Source organism: Anopheles coustani, chromosome 3 (assembly GCF_943734705.1).
Source record: "Anopheles coustani chromosome 3, idAnoCousDA_361_x.2, whole genome shotgun sequence".
Taxonomy (NCBI): Eukaryota; Metazoa; Arthropoda; class Insecta; order Diptera; family Culicidae; genus Anopheles; species Anopheles coustani.
Window position 1 is genome coordinate 97,138,733 of NC_071288.1, and position 16,468 is coordinate 97,155,200.

Here is a 16,468-nt window from a genome sequence, read left to right on the forward strand (position 1 = left end):
CGATCTCATCCACAAGCTGCTCTCTCGACCCGTAACGTATGACCCAGTCAAGTGAGGTGCCAAGAAACAAGTGAACAAAAAACTTGCCACGAGACACGCGTTAGACGATCGATATCAGAAAGCGCTGGTTAATCAAAGGAAAAGCTGTTAGCACCTTTGAATGAGCAGAGGTTAAATTATCTATTAAGTTCCCTATGTAAGTGCCCAAGCAGTGAGTGTTTCTGGTGTGGCAAATTAAAGTTAAGCGTGGCCATGGCCGATAAGTCTGCACCTGTTGCAAGCATGGCTCCCAACGATCCATTTAAAAGTAGTGACGAATCTAAGCAGAAGGGCCATGTGTTCGACAGGGTATCGACGGGGTCACGGTTTATGCCTGTTACATTCAGAAACGACGAGGTAATATAAAATATTGCTATAAGAAAGTGTGTTAAACATGTTGTAAATTCCATCGTAAGCAGAACAAGGAGGGGAATCGTTATCACCAAACAGTTTTGTCAATCACGGGGTGCTCCTCGGGTCCTTGAAAAGGTCATCAGTGTTGGACTATCCTGTTTTTCACAGGTTTTGGTTTTGTTTTAGTTGGAACTAATTCATTTCATTTAATTCAAGCTGTAAAACATTGTGACGGATGATACGAAAAAAACAAAAAGGAATTTCCCTTCTTTATGTTTGAAATATGAACAGCTGTTTCGCGAACAGTCAACTGAAGCGCATTCCATACCATTGATAATCGCGATGGTGATTCATGTGTTTTTATTATTAAACATATTTGAACGATATTAAACATATTTGAACGATAGTTCCATTGAAAAAATAAAAACATTCGTATTATAGAAAAAACTAATCATCAGGCATTTCCTTTGATAAGCGAATAAAAATAACTGATTTTTCTTTGTCTCCACATAGGCCATATACGAAGCATCGAATCAGTACCAAAACTTCTATCATTTAAGGCAAGAATGTCTTGCTCAAAAAACCCTTTTCAAAGACCCGGACTTTCCCGCGACCGAACGTTCCCTTGCGATGCCGAACATCGCCAACGTCCGTTGGCGGAGGCCGCACGATATCACCCCCAAGGCGCGATTCTTCGTAGATGGTGCGTCACGGTTCGACATCTGCCAGGGTGCGTTGAACGATTGTTGGTTGTTAACGGCTGCCGCCAACCTAACTGCTCACCCGTGGCTGTTCAAGCGGGTCATTCCGGAAGATAATGGATTCGAGGGTGACCAGTACGCGGGAATATTTCATTTCCGCTTCTGGCAGTTCGGCCAGTGGGTTGAGGTGGTGATCGATGACAGACTGCCGACGGATGCCGATGGGAAGCTGATTTTCGGACGATCTGCCAGTCGGAACGAGTTCTGGAGCGCTTTACTGGAGAAAGCGTACGCGAAGTTTTACGGATCCTTTGGGGCGCTCGATGGCGGAACAGCGCGGGAGGCGATGCAGGATCTTACGGGAGGTCTGACTGAGTTTTTCAATCCTAAAAAGATTATTGGAAAGGAGGAGCAGCTGTGGGATATTCTATGTGGCGGTTTTGAGCTGGGATCTCTGTTTGCTTGCAATTTAAAGGTTAGCAGGACGAGGTTTGATTGTTTGTGGTTGTTTGTCGCAATTTGATAATAAAATTTTCTACATTCTGGCAGAGTGATCCATCGGGGGAAACTATCCCTACTGGCGAAGGACTCCTGCGAGGCCACGCGTACTCCATTTCCAAAGTTCACACGATCGAGGGCCTGCACAGTGAGGGTACATCTTCGGTAAGACTGCTACGGGTGCGCAATCCGTGGGGTATGGGAGGAGAATGGAATGGCCGCTGGAGCGACAAATCTCGCGAGTGGAATGCAATCGATGCTCGAGAACGCAAACGAATGGGTTTGACGATCGAGAACGATGGCGAGTTTTGGATCGAGCTGAATGATTTCATCAAATACTTTGACCGATTGGAGGTCTGCCATCTCTCGCCGGAACTGCACAGTATCGAGGAGGGCGAGTCAGATGAAGTACCATCGCAAAGTATCTTTCGCTGGCAGGTGAGCTCCCTCGATGGCCAATGGATATGTGACACAACCGCCGGTGGTAACGTGACCTTCCTGGAAACGTTTTCACTGAATCCGCAGTACACGGTCAACGTTCAGCAAAGCACTTCCAGTTCGTCCGTGGTTATTGCGTTAAGCCAAAAGTTTCGCCGGATCGATGCACTCCCCAGTCTCACGATTGGTTTCATCGTGTATCGCGTGACGAGAGAGGATCTCCGTCAGAAACCGGTACCGATGGAGTTCTTCAAGAACAGTGACCACGCCATCGTTGGTAGATCCATCTACATTAACGCGCGTGAGGTGAGCTGTCGGTTAAACCTGGATCCTGGACTGTACCTTGTCATTCCATCGACGTTCGAGCCAAGGGAGGAAGGCGAGTTCTTGCTGCGCATCTTCACCACGCAGGGAAACACACTACATGAAAACGATGCCATTCTATGCTTTGGCACGATCGACGATCGTGTCCCCGAGCAGAATCAACTGTTCGACTCACCGAGGTGGCCATTGCTGGCGGATGCATTCTACAATCTGACCGACTCGAAACAACGAATCGATCAGCATAGGCTACAAGAGATCCTGTGGAAACACTTCTTCTATCGGACCACTTGTGGCTCAACAAATAAGAAGGACTTGAATGCTACACACTCCAAACGTGCTGCTTCCTCCCCTTGGAGAAAGATCTTTTCCTACCTGCAACAAATATGCTCCTGCTTCTGGCTACATTCGATACATCGCAGACGTGAGGCACAATCTATCGGCAATTTACTTGAACAAGATGACAATTCACGCCGAGTAGAGCTAGAGCAAATCACCAAATTGCTGATATCTCGTACAGGCGACGAAAAGGTCCTCGGATACGATCAATTTCGTACGATCGTGCGCGATGTGTACCAGTGGGAATGCGTCTTCAGGCTGTACGATACGGATGGCAGTGGTGAACTAGATCGCAAGGAACTGCGAAGTGCATTGCGGTCTTCAGGTTTCAACATAAACAACCGAATACTGTGCAAAGTGTTGCGACAGGTCGAAAAGCTTGACCGAGCCCAGATCGAATTAATCGATTTCGTCCTGTGCGCTGCAGAATGTCGACATGCGATCGGTAAGTTTGAATCCAAACTTTGTTATATAAAAACGTAAAACAGTGTATGTTTGTTTTGAATGATTTTATTGCAGATGTCGTTCATCAAAAACCTTGAACGTCGTTGAAAACAGCTATGAATCTGCGTACTTCTACAAAATAAAATAACCTATTCTACTTTCCCATCCCACCATTTTTAATCCTTTATTCCGAATAAAAACAAATATTTCTCGAACATCACGGTGTAAGGCTTTATTTGTTTATGAACAGATCAAACCAATGCAGAGACTGTTGTTGTAATGTAAACCACCAATTTATAACAATATAAATTAAAACTTAATCTAGAATCTTATGCTTCACTCACCAAACCTTCATCTGGTTGCTTCACTTCAGAAGCCTCCCTGAGGGTTTTATGATTTTTTGGCCACTTCACGAGTAGATGGTTTTCACTATCCATTCCTCTAGTGTAAACTTCGCTTCATTGCGTTTAAAGACATCTCGTGCTCGGAAAATATCTGCAATCATCGGAGGGCAAAGCACAACGTTAAGTGAAGGACCACTTGAAAGAAGTGGTAGGGAAATTCAGCTTAAACTCACCGAACATGGTGCGGATCTTAACAGCACAAGTAATAAAATCATCGAACCAGATTTCAGCCTCCTTCGACCCGTACCGATGCATCAGCATATTCACAATATGATTGTTCAGCGTATATCCTGCCGACTGCAAGGCTGACCGAAGCTCAAACGGGTTGAGATGTCCACTCTGATTGGTGTCATACTGCTTAAAGACGGCCTTCCAGCGGGCAATGTCTGTCAGTAGCTTCTGAAACTCGATTAGGCCCAGTTTGCCCGATCCGTCATCGTCCAACATTGCTACCATCGATCGACAGGCGTCCTTCGAAAAGCCAGAGTTCGTCAGGTCAGCTGTAACGAAGTAATACATAGGAATTGATGCAGTTGGTAACGAACATACCTAACTTTTAGATAGAAGGTGGACAATTACCGTGCACTGTTGGAACATGCTCACTACGAATAAGCTCATCCTGTTCCGTCGTGGTTGTAGCATTGCTTGCTACATGTCGGTTATCTCCGCCAGCAAAGTTTAGAATGAATTTCTGGAGCATCGTCCACAATCCACAGATATCTGCTTGCATCGACGTGGGTTCTTGTACGGAAGGTTCCCCTTTCTCCGGTGGCGTGGCTCGGGTTTGGTAGGTTTGTGAGATTCCTCGAGATGCCTTCACGATGTCCTCCCGGAAACAGCGATCGAGCACCAGTTTCAGTTCCATCCAATCCACCTCGCCATCCTCTCCTGCCACCTCTACGAACAGACGCTCCATTGTCATCCTTTGCGCATCCGTTACCGAAGATTCGAGATCCTACGTGTGGAAGTCAACCAGTTTATCGATTGCCTTTCACTATTGCTTTTATTTTGCCATGCTTCAAGCGTACTCATGCTTCTACTATCAAGACAAAAACTTACGTTCGCTTCTGGTTTCTGAGGCGGGCGGACAGGGACAGGCAGTTTTGGGTTGCGATCCTTTAACAATGATGTTATTTACAAAAAGAGTGCAATATACTAGATGCATCTAAAACATGCCTTTGCTGGTGCTGGTAACTAATCAAAAACTATCTGAGTGGAAGGCAACTGCCGTGTGGTGCAAACTAATAGCGATCCTTTGATCAGTTCATTCACGAGCTGCCAAACTAACTCATGCCGGAATAAGAAAGTACAAAAAAAAATCACCGCCCATCCCAATACTCACCATTGGCACACCAACACCGATAGTGCTGTCATTTTCCTTCATGTTGCTGGCTGTCTCGGAAAACACTCGGATCATAAACTCGCCCTCCTCGTTCGGGTCGTAGGTTGACGGCACGATGACGTACATGCCCGGGTTAAATCTGAAGCGGCACGTTACCTCACGCATATTAATGAACGTAGATTTCGCGGCCGATAATTGATTTATGAAAAATGATTTTGGCAGTGGCTTCTGCTTTAGATCGGTCAGTTCCACGCGATAAACAGCGAAACCGATGGTTAGGCACTCGATTCCTTTATTGCGTTTCGAACGACGGTTCTTCTGGATCAGTGACACGATCATCGTACACTGTTGCTCGTCATCGTCCTCGTCCGGATCCTCGAGGTTGACAATGTACTGTGGGTTGTGCCAGAAAGTGTCCGGAAAGTTGCGACAACCCCCGGCCGTACTTCCCCGTACCCATTCGCCTTCGAAGGACGACTGCTTCCAGGCGAACCGTCCTTGCTGCTGCGCGATTGGACAATCTGGGCTAAGGTGACACATCTCCACGCGCTCGAAGTACTTGAGGAAGTCAGGATACGACATCCAGAACTCGCCGTCTACCTCAAAAGTAAGGCCCAGCGCGGTTTTGGACTCTTCCGAAATATAACGCCACTCGGCACTTTTGTCCGACCAGGCACCGTTCCATTCGTTATGGTTTCCCCACGGATTGCGCAGGCGGAGCAGCTGGATCTTTCCCTTCACCCGTGGTGTCTCGATGTCCACCGCTTGCGCTTTCGTGATCGAGTACGCGTGACCCTTGACCAGTCCCTGAGCCGTCGTAATCTCCATCTCGCGGGGTGGTGCTGGAATACTGCACGAAAACATGGCGTAACTTTGGCAGCCCTTCCCAATCATCTCGAATAGGTTCTTCGGCACCTCCTTCATATCGTAGGCTTCCGTAAGTCCGCCGGTGAAGTCCTCCATTGCCTCACTGGCCGAGCCCCCGATCAGTGCTTGATATGAACCAAACAGCTTTGCGTACGCCTTCTCCAGCAGGGCGCTCCAGAATTCGTTCTGCGTGGATGACTTGATATAGACCAGCTTGCCGCGATACGTCGGTAGCCGATCGTCGACTACCACATCGTACCACTGGCCGAAACGCCAGAAGCGAAAATGGAAGATGCCCGCATAGTCCACGCCTTTTCGGCCACCCTTAATCGCATCATTATCCTCCGGCACGACTCGGTTGAAGAGCACCGGGAAAATCGTCAGATTGGCGGCGGCCGCCAGCAACCAGCAGTCCCCAAGTTCTCCTTGTTGGATGTCGAAGCGCGAGAATCCATCGGAGACGAATACCGCCTCGGGGCTGATTTCATGTGGACGTAGCCACTTGTAAGGGGACGGTGAGCTCAAATCGTCCGGGATATAGAGCGAAGAGTCGTCAGCGAGGAACTCGGGATCCTCGAAAAGCGTCCTGTTGCGAAGGCATTCCGTACGTAGCTTATAGTAGTCCTGAATGTGCGCGGGTCGGTCTGGATCCGGTTTTGCGTACAGCTTCTAAAAAAGTAACATAATGAATTGCAATGATGAATGAAGTTGCTGTAATTCCCAGCGGGTTTGTTAAGCTTCAAATGTAATAAAATAATTGCCGGTAAATAAGGTGCGTCCCACCATTTTCGCGGGGAGTGTCACGGTCCATTTTACTCAATTCAATTACGCTAAACGCCATGGTATGGCCATTCTGTTCCGGTTACAATTCCCGCCTGAGACTTCCCATCCTCGTATCATCGAATGTATAACCCAAGGTCAAAATGGAACAAGACGGTCGTCGCTAGTCGGTATTCGCTATTGAATGAAAAAGGAGATGTTAATAGATTCACATCATTCGCAGTCGTTTGGATTAGTCTGCCACCGAACGAAAGCACGAAGTCTTGTTGTCTGTCTATGCGTCTAAGTGTCTCCACTTGATTCATTGTCCGTTCTGCTAGAGAATCGAGATACATTTTTTCCCATCTTGCAGCACTCGGTTCTAACGATAATAAATTTACAGTAATAGCTGCTATAATTAAAATACCAATTTTTCATGACCTACCACAAAGACACCTGAATGGATGATGGATTATTATTACTTCCAATTCCAGCGATGTTAAATTTGTTAGTTGGAGCAAGTTATGTCTGATGATTCAACCGTAAAAAATATCGATCCATTCGTAGTCCGTAGTCGAGACAACAAAGTGCACGAACTTACGAAAGCGTGTTAAATGAAACTTCCAGAGTGTCTGTAATCAAGTTTTGTTTTACTGATTTGCATGAAATAATAAAAACAGGAGCATAACCTTGGATTGTGCACAGAAGCGCTTAGGTTTAATTAACTCCTCACATTAACGCTAACACATTGTTCCACGAGCATCATGCTTCGCTAAGTGATGATAACCGATTGGTTTCGCTGGGGAAGAGAACCTAAATTTCCTTGTTTTGCTTCTTTGTTTGTTTACAACATAGGAAAAAGTTGCTTTATCACAAAGAACCCCAAAAGCGTCATCGACATGTAAATGTTGATGTATTTCACAATGTCATAAGGGGTTTCGAGGGAAAAAATATCTCTTGTTTGCGCTATTGCTTATCACGAATATAGGATACAGCATTTTTTGTGGTCATACCACTTTAATGTAACTACCACTATCGGCTTATCGTGGCGGTGAGTCACGCACGACAATATGTTCGGATTATTGTGCAGTTATTTATGTTAATGAGTAAAAAGATTCTTATGTACATCGAATCAATCGTTTTACAAATTTATAAATTTAGAAGGATTTGACATAGACAACGTTCAATTATTTTATAAAAGAAATTGAACTCATACAGTGAGACCTATCGGGAACAAAGTTGCTATCTAGTAGATAACTTTACCAACCAATAAAAATGTATCGATCGGTTAGCGAAACCTAGTTCGTTCGTGATGGACGTCAGTGCAAGCAAAAGGCAAATGTAACTACTAAACTTGCCTCAAAAATGAACGACTGATAAGACGGGCTTTATTAAACAAGAAACGCAAAGCGTAGTGGCAACACAGAAGGGTTTGATGTTTGCCAAACCACAAGGCTATCGCGAAACATGGCCAACATGCAGAAGAATCAACTGCTCTCAAAAAGGTCCAAATAACAAAGCCAACCCGGAGAAAACCGGTTCTTGACAGGGTTTTTGTTTTTCCCGCCATTCAGAAAGGCAAATGGGATCTTCACGGTGGTGGCAAGGAAGTGAGAAAAGGGTGAATTAAGAAAAAACAAAACCAGTATCAACGTACAGGCACCGAATATATATGTATATGAAAAAAAAAACAAAGAGTACATAAACATTTCGGTGCCCTCACAATCTCACGATGAGGCCACATTATCGCAGAATACGGTTCATGGTATCGAGACCACGAAGAACTCTTTCTGACGGTCGTGACATGCTCTCGAGCGATGCTTCCTAGTTGTTGCCGGTCACGGTCGCCGATTTTCGAAGGTCAGTTTGTGTCGGCGTTCGTTGTTTTTTTTTTCCATTTTATTACAGCACAATCTAATTGGTATCACATCGCGCGCAATTAGACCCCAGGTGGGGAGAGAAAACCGCAGTTTGCAACGGTCACTTAGCACAGGATTTTCGTATGTGTTTTTCATGATTGGCACAGTGCAACGGACATGTGTGCACGTTGGGAAAATTGTTGGAAATGGGACCAAAAATTATTTTTTTGGGAAGATGTCCTAGAACGCTGGGACGTTTGGCACAGTCTATATTTAAACATAACCACGGCTATACAGCTACTCCGTGTTCCCCATTTTTCCTCGACAAAGAAACGACACTGTTCCTAGTAGATCGACATATTTGCAACTCATTCGACGCGTTTTTTAAGAGAAGATAATGGGAACAATTGTACTGTTGTGCTGGTGTTAATAATATGTTTTCACAATATTACCCTGCTTTATTTACCACAAAGAGGGTTTATTTTCTTCTTAAAATTTCCGAAAACACTTACACCATTGCGATCAAACTCCACCGGAAGGAAACGGGTTCGCGATTGGTGGAGCGTCGGTTTGATCGTCGTTCCATTCGAACCTTTGAACAGCTCCTCCGGCCGATTGCTGCGCGTTAGAACGGGCATTTTTCCAGCCGGTGACGAATATTTCGCGGATTTCCCAGCCCTTCGGAAAGTACTGCTCCAAAGCTGCTGCTAAGCTCGCGCAAAATTTCTATACAACACGTGCGCCACCACGTAACCCGCGGAAGCGAACTGAACGCGCCACCGTGCAATGTTGAACTGACGGTTCGCGCGTCGCCTTCTACGATCGTAAGCGCGATTTCGTTCGTCTTCGGTTCACGAAGGGCAGTTGTTGGGGTTTGTGTTGGAGCTACTGGGACGCACGCTTTGGCTCAGGCAGGCAACTCCATTGTGCGAATGATGGATAATACGCGGACGCCAGCGTGAGGACCGGTCGGGGTCTGCTGGTCGCCAAAATCCCAGACGCCGATTGAAGCTGGGAGATTGTAGTGCGGTGTGTACCGGATTCGTTTTTTGTTAGTTTTAATTTTCGGTCTCCCTTTTGCATTCACTTGATGGACGTATTTTTATTCGAAGCACAAAACACAGAACGCTGCGGTTCCTGATTTGGTTGATTGTTTTGAAGGGAGGGTTCTACCATGCAACAGCATAGAAATTAGTAAATTTTGATTATTTATTGGAACTGGAAACCATTATTGCCACAAAATATGTTATTTATTTAAATCGTACTATTTTTCTTTCGTGAAAAGATGATTCCCTTTACGTCACTGCTGTCCAACGTGAAGCAACCAGGAATGACTGTCACGCGCACTCTATCTTCTTTTCCCCGGATTTTCCCGCACCCCTAGGCGAACAGCTTCACGGTCACGGTCAACCCGGTTGGTGTTGTTTTGTCTGTGTTGGTCGCGTTTCTGGCGCCGCATAAAACATAGAAAATATGGCCCGCGGGTAGGAGACTTTTTTGTATGAATCCATTTCCCTGCGTTTTGTTGGCTACCGGCTTTCCAAGGAGGAGCCATGATGTTGGCGACGTGTTGACGTGCCCTTGAAATTTGATTAATTTCTATCGATTTACCCTAGAAACATTTGTGAAAACCCGAGGTGAATGAACTTTCCCTCCCTATGAACCTTTATCAACTTAGTAATTTGTCGTAGTTTATGTTGATTTTAGAGATGCAGGTGAATATAAAACATCATATTGTACCGCAGAGTACATAAATAAGCGCTATAGCCATCTGCGAAATGCGAAGGTCAGGTATTTCGGAACAAATATACCCATCTGGAGACAGTCTGAACCCAAAAGGGACAGGATCGAAGTGAATACAGGAAATAAATAAATCGTTGTCGTAAAAAAGGCCAACCCACGGCATATGGCGGAACATGTGTCCTATATTTAAAATGCCGTCACCAGGAACACATTAAAACAAGAGTTTTCCGTTTGTTTGCCAGACAGTGAAACACATGTTTGTTGCTTCGAAACACAGTAGGAATTCAATCTGGGAGAGAACAACAAAATCACCGAGTTTGTTTCATCGAACGATTCATTTAAGTGAAGGAAAAATCTATCGTTCATGCCCTAGTTGATGTGCGAAGAAGAATTTTTATTCAACAAAATAAAAAAAATATGTGACATTTCCTTCAATAATTATTATTGAAGATCCCTTGTACCAAATCCGGTTAGTAAATGTACACCAAATGTAAACTATTGTTAGAGTACTAACTCATTGTAGAATGTGGACAATGCAAATCATATACCAACTGATATTGTTATGATCTTAAACATTGTTTTAGTATTGTCTGGCTAACTTGATAGAATCGTTAATCTTAGTTCATCAGCAGCTCTTCGAATGACGGCGCTCTACAGTGATCAAGCCACACGCAACACATCTTCTTATGAGTAAATCGTTTGCGAAATCCATTCTTCCAGCTTAAAGGAAATTTCCTTCTTGTTGTTTTTGTCTCGGGTGTTGAAGATATCTATGTAGGGGAAGAAATCGATGCAAGTTTGATAAATATCCCCAACGGTAAACATTGTTGTACACGTGATTCTATCTTACCGAACATGGTGCGGATTTTGACGGCACAGGTGATAAAATCGTCGAACCAGATCTGACCCTCTTTCGAGCTATAACGGTGCATCAGTTTGTTAATGATATGGTTGTTTAGAGTGAAGCCGGCCGACTCCAGCGCTGTTCGCAGCTCAAATGGACTAAGGTGTCCGTTGTGATCGAAATCGTACTCCTTGAAGATAGCCTTCCAGCGAGCAATGTCGTTCAGGAGCTTCTGGAATTCGCTGAATCCCAGCTTGCCCGACCCATCTGCATCCAACATAGCTACCATCGAACGGCAGGCATCCTTAGAGAAGCCATGGTCGGTAAGGTAGGCTGTAAGTGAAGATGATGACATAACATAGCGAACGATAACAATCCCAGCGTTGATGTTTAGATCTTACCTCGCTCAAGCATTACTTCCTGCTTCTCTAGACCTGGATCCGTGCCTTTACCCTGATACAGTTTTGTAATTCCTTCCGCCGCCTTGGCAATGTCATTCTCAAAGGCACGATCCAACAACATCTTCAGCTCCATCCAGTCTACTTCGCCATCCTCTCCAGCCACATCGTGGAACAGCTTCTCCATTGAAACCAACTCTTTCTTGAATTCTTCCGTGTCGATATCCTACAAACAGTCCAAGCGCGAAGATTAGAACTCAAGAAACTTTTTTTTTTCGGTTGGTTACAAGCACATTTTACTCGCTCGGCAGAGTGTTAACGCTAGAACCAATCCCATGCTCATTCTGCGAGAACTTACTTTGCCTGATGGATCCTGGGTGGAACCCGGCTAGTTGGTGTTATGTAAGAATTAAAGAATTTTATACAGGCAGTTATTTACTAATACATGCAGAGGATATTATGTAAAACATTTCTATGGAGTTATGTACCAAAAAGGTAGAGTTGCGGTATAATGTGGAACAAGTATAGAAGACAAAATGCCCGATGTGGATAAGGCGTTAACGTTCAATTGGATTCCTACCTTTGGTTCATTAAGGCCAACAGGGCTGTCATTTTCCAGCATACTGTTGGGAGTCTCAGAAAAGACCCGAATCAAAAATTCTCCTTCCTGGTGTTGGTTGAAGGTTGACGGCACGATAACGTAGGTACCAGGCTCGACCTGGAACCGGGATGTATTTTCACGCAGATTGATGAATGTCGTAGATCCATTATCGTCGCGATTGAAAAACTCTGCAGTTAGAGGTTTTTGCTGCTGAATATCTTTTGGATCGACCTTGTAGAGCGCGTAGCCGATTGGCAGGCAATTGATTCCTTTGTTCCTCTTGGAACGACGGTTCTTCTGGATCAGAGATACGATCACCGTGCTTTGGTCCTGTCCTTCCTCGGGCTTGGCTATATCTATCAAGTACTGCGGATTGCGCCAGAAAGTGCTCATGTAGTTCCTACAACCGCCAGCCGTACTTCCCCGGACCCATTCGCCCTCGAAGGCTGATGTCTTCCATTTGAAGGTACCTTCGGAGTCTCTCACAATCGGACAATCCGGAGTCAGATGGCACATCTCGAGCTTGTCGAACTGGCTTTTAAAGTCCGCAAAGGACATCCAGAACTCACCATCGTTCGCAAACGTAAGTCCCATCTTCTTTTTGGTGGCTTCGTCTATGAACTTCCATTCGGAACTCTGGTCCGACCAGGCCCCATTCCATTCGGCCGAATTTCCCCACGGATTGCGCAAACGCAATAGTTTTACCTTACCCTGAAACTTAGGGGTTTTAATATCCACCTCCAACGCTTTCGTGATGGAGTAGGCGTGCCCGGTGATAAGCCCTTCCGGCGTTGGATCTTCTGGTTTTTGACCAGGACGAACCTTCAAAGAACAAGCAAACATGGCGTAAGCATTGCAGCCATGCTCGATTATTTCATACAGATTTTCAGGAGCATCCTTCATTTGGTACATCTCTGTTACACCGCCGGTGAAGTCCTCCATAGCCTCACTGGCCGATCCACCAACCAGCGCTTCGTATGTACCGAAAAGCTTCGCATATGCTTTCTCTAGCAGAGCGCTCCAGAACTCGTGCTGCGTAGACTTGATATACACCAGTTGACCGTTTTGCGTTGGCAGTCGATCGTCAATGACTACGTCATACCACTGACCGAAGCGCCAGAAACGAAAATGGAAGATGCCGGCATAGTCGACACCCTTGCGTCCACCCCTGATCATATCATTATCCTCCGGAACGACCCGGTGGAAAAGCTGTGGGAAAATCGTTAAGTTTGCAGCGGCCGCCAACAACCAGCAATCTCCCAGTGCCCCTTGTTTGACAGCGAAACGGGAAAATCCCTCGTTGGCAAAGATCGCATTGGGATCGATTTCCTGTGGTCGCAGCCATTCGAAGTGCGAGTGGTTGCAAGGCGTGGGCATCAGGTGGATAGAAGACTCATCCGCTGGAAAGTCTGGATCCTCGAAGAGCGTCCCCTTGCTGAGGCATTCTTCGCGCAGGCGGTAGTATTCCTGGACTCCCGGCAGCGGTGGCTCACTTGGGTCGGGCTTCAGGAAATAAATCTACAATAAAGGATAGAGAGCCATAAATGTTAATACTCGATAGTTATTGTTGCGCATTTAAAAACCGGGAAAAGTGTCGGATTTTATAAAAAATCTTTTTTCGAAATTATATTATCGGCATGTGTTATACTCAGAATTTTTTTCGGTGTTGGTTAAGTTCAGCTGTTCTTTAGCTTTTGCAAGTTTCGCTATTGTTGTGAAAAATGAAGTTAATCTTACGTTAAAAAATAAAGTGCTACAAAAAAAGATGAAACTGCTATAAATTGAAACTATTGAAGTATCGCTAACACAATATTTGGGTTTTTTACTTTAAAAGTATAATCGAATTGTATTTTTAAATAGAACTGTATCGCTGCGCCGGGTACCAGTGGGTTTCATCTCAAATTATTGTTAGAACATTACTTAAATTTATACATAGTTATACTTGTATACGAGTTTGTTTTTATCGGACACAAGAAAAGGGTTTCATTGGAAAACATTCGGTACGGATCATCTTTTTTATCATTAAATATCAGATCTCGTGAAAAATCTTTTGGCACAGGCTAAATTTAAATCCACCATCGGACATCTTCGTCCATTTTTTCATTCTTTTAATTTTCGCAAATTTCAACTTGGTGCTCGGATGGTACGACAACAGACACTTCTAGGAACGCATAAACACATTTAACCACTCAATCATCTAGTTTAATTGCCTTGTTTGCACGACAAAGATTGCATCCGGCACAACCACAACCCAATAACGAAGAGGTTCCTCCTTGCCTTATCAAATCACTGAATACTTGTACATTTTTATACGCTTTTTTTCGTCGAACTTTCCAGTAAAAGTCATCAAGGGATTAGGAGTTCCTTCACGAAGCACCCATTTCTAACAATCGAAAATTGCAATATAATGCTTTTGGCCATCTCATGAATTTACGTAATAGGCTAGAATGATTAATTCCATTACCATAGCTTTCAATATCCATGTCTACATTTCCATCCACCTCTACACCTCATCATTGTAAAAGATTAATTAATGGCACTTTTTTGGTTACTTACACCTTCGTTATCGAATTTCACCGGGTAGAACTTCGACTTAGATTGATGCAGTGTTGTTCCGGTCTTCGTATCTTTCTTTACGGCTGCTTCAGCCTTCGCCTTAGAGCCATTCACCTCGGCCGGTTTGTTTACAGCCCGGGATACAATCGGCATTTTCTCAGGTGCTGATCGTACGTAGATTCCAATCGAAACAATAGATGATAGTAGTGCAACTAGATCAGCACTTAACTTCTACTTTGAGCCTCTAACTAGCAGAATCTCTTCGAAGGTCAACCGAACGCAACACCATCAGCCGTAAGCTGTGGAACTAATGGGATCGCGGTCCGCCAGAATCGGCCTTTATGTACCAGGACGGTTGCGAAAAGAAAGAAAAAACAAAAAATGTTGCGATCTTTCGGTTTTTGCACACACTTTTCGGTGGTGGGGCATTATTTATGCGACAGGACGAGGCGGGATCCGAAATTTCGGCCGGTTTTCTGCAGCTGGGGAGATAGAGAACCGGCTCAAATGATTGCCGCCGTTTGTTTTTCTTTTCTTGCCTTTTGCTTTGGTTCTTCCTCATTTTCGTTTGAAGAATTTCTTGATTTGATCGAGTTTCTAAGGGGAATATCTACCAAACCCAGCAGATCTGCAGAAGCTTTCTTGTCTTTTTTATATAAATTTTATCAAATTGGAAATGGCTTAGCGTTGTTTCTTTGTTATTACTTAAACATTGCAAAACACTGATGAAAGTGTACGATAAAGTTCGAGTATAAAATTTATATAATAATACGATTGGTTTTTACTTTACCATATGAACAAATTTGTCCAAATATATAAAATAATACTATACCAATAAAAATCAAGAGCAATCATCCTCGGGTACGATGGTTAACCAATAATGAATGCGAGCAACATAGCCAAAATAAAACCACAACCAATTTGAGTGAAACACAGGAAGTGAAAGATCGCATGAAAGAAAAAACAAAAATAGCATGGGAGGTTGGAGTGTAGGTCATAAATTTTTGTCCACTCCGATTTTGTAACCGGCGTCAGGGAAGCGTCAGCGAAACGGGATAGCGATGTTAATGAATTCGAAAATAAAACGATTAAGATACCTGTACACATTCACGTGGGTTTGGAAGATAAGTGAACAATTTTGCATAGAGTTTTGGTTTTTGCTAGTTTGAAAATGTTGTCACGAGTCAACAGAATTTATTTCACTGTTTTCGTATTTAGAAGGGTTAGCATTTTATCTAATAGATTGGTTTTATCCCTAAAAGGTAAACAGATTACAAACGTCTACTTGCTACGGTACTACGTCTACAGAGGCCTTAATCTTTCTCTCATTCTAAACCATTAGATGCTTCAGGAGAAAGCTCATAAAATATCGTTTGTTTCGTTCTTTCCACCCACCGATCGCAGGCAGCATTAATTCGCATGTTATGGCGTTGAGAAAGTGCCGCATAAAGCTAACCGACGACACACGACTGTCATAAATTGTTGCTGTCTTTTCGTACCGTCCCTCGGGAGAAGTGCACACGGTACACCGTCGGTGTTTTGGTTGAACAGATTTCCGCCTCGAAAATACAAGACATACCCTGTCGACTCAAATTCTGCGAATTTTGATCGTTGCAAAACATTGGATCTCGTTTGAGGGGCGTGTCATACCGGCTTGGTTTTGAATTTTATCTTTGCCTTCAGGTCGACTCCGGTCACACGCTTTTCCTTTGCAGTAGGTTATAGCGTCGATCATTTAAAAATTGCGCCGTTTTCGGCTTTGAACTTCTGTGAAGGTGACAGTTTTGTGTACAAATTGAAAAATATGTGCTGCGTTAGTGTAAAAAAAACGAAAGATCGTATTACTAACATAACAACAAAGGTCACCGTTAGCTGAAACCCATCGCAACGTATGAGGAGTATTAAATTGTACAAAAAAAGGTGTTTTTGTGACGTCGCACGTGTACTATATTTAAAAATTA

The 16,468-nt window shown here is 44.2% G+C and overlaps 2 protein-coding genes and 1 pseudogene across 2 annotated transcripts; 1 reads left to right on the forward strand and 2 right to left on the reverse strand.

The window, feature by feature from the left end:
• The first annotated feature begins 282 nt into the window (after window positions 1-282).
• On the forward strand, window positions 283-3,336 carry LOC131270517 (calpain-B-like). Its single transcript, XM_058272438.1, has 4 exons — window positions 283-396; window positions 907-1,569; window positions 1,644-3,135; window positions 3,210-3,336. The coding sequence occupies exons 1-4, from the start codon at window positions 283-285 to the stop codon at window positions 3,230-3,232; spliced, it is 2,292 nt and encodes a 763-aa protein (XP_058128421.1). The 3' UTR covers window positions 3,233-3,336.
• Window positions 3,337-3,528: 192 nt separating this feature from the next.
• On the reverse strand, window positions 3,529-9,003 carry LOC131272319 (calpain-A-like). The gene is made up of 5 exons (XM_058274008.1): window positions 8,878-9,003; window positions 4,890-6,416; window positions 4,362-4,493; window positions 3,712-4,033; window positions 3,529-3,629 (listed from the first exon to the last, which is right to left on the reverse strand). Exons 1-5 carry the CDS (start codon window positions 9,001-9,003, stop codon window positions 3,544-3,546), a joined length of 2,193 nt encoding a protein of 730 aa, XP_058129991.1. The 3' UTR covers window positions 3,529-3,543.
• Window positions 9,004-10,792: 1,789 nt separating this feature from the next.
• Window positions 10,793-14,660, reverse strand: LOC131270533 (calpain-A-like; annotated as a pseudogene).
• Window positions 14,661-16,468: the final 1,808 nt, after the last annotated feature.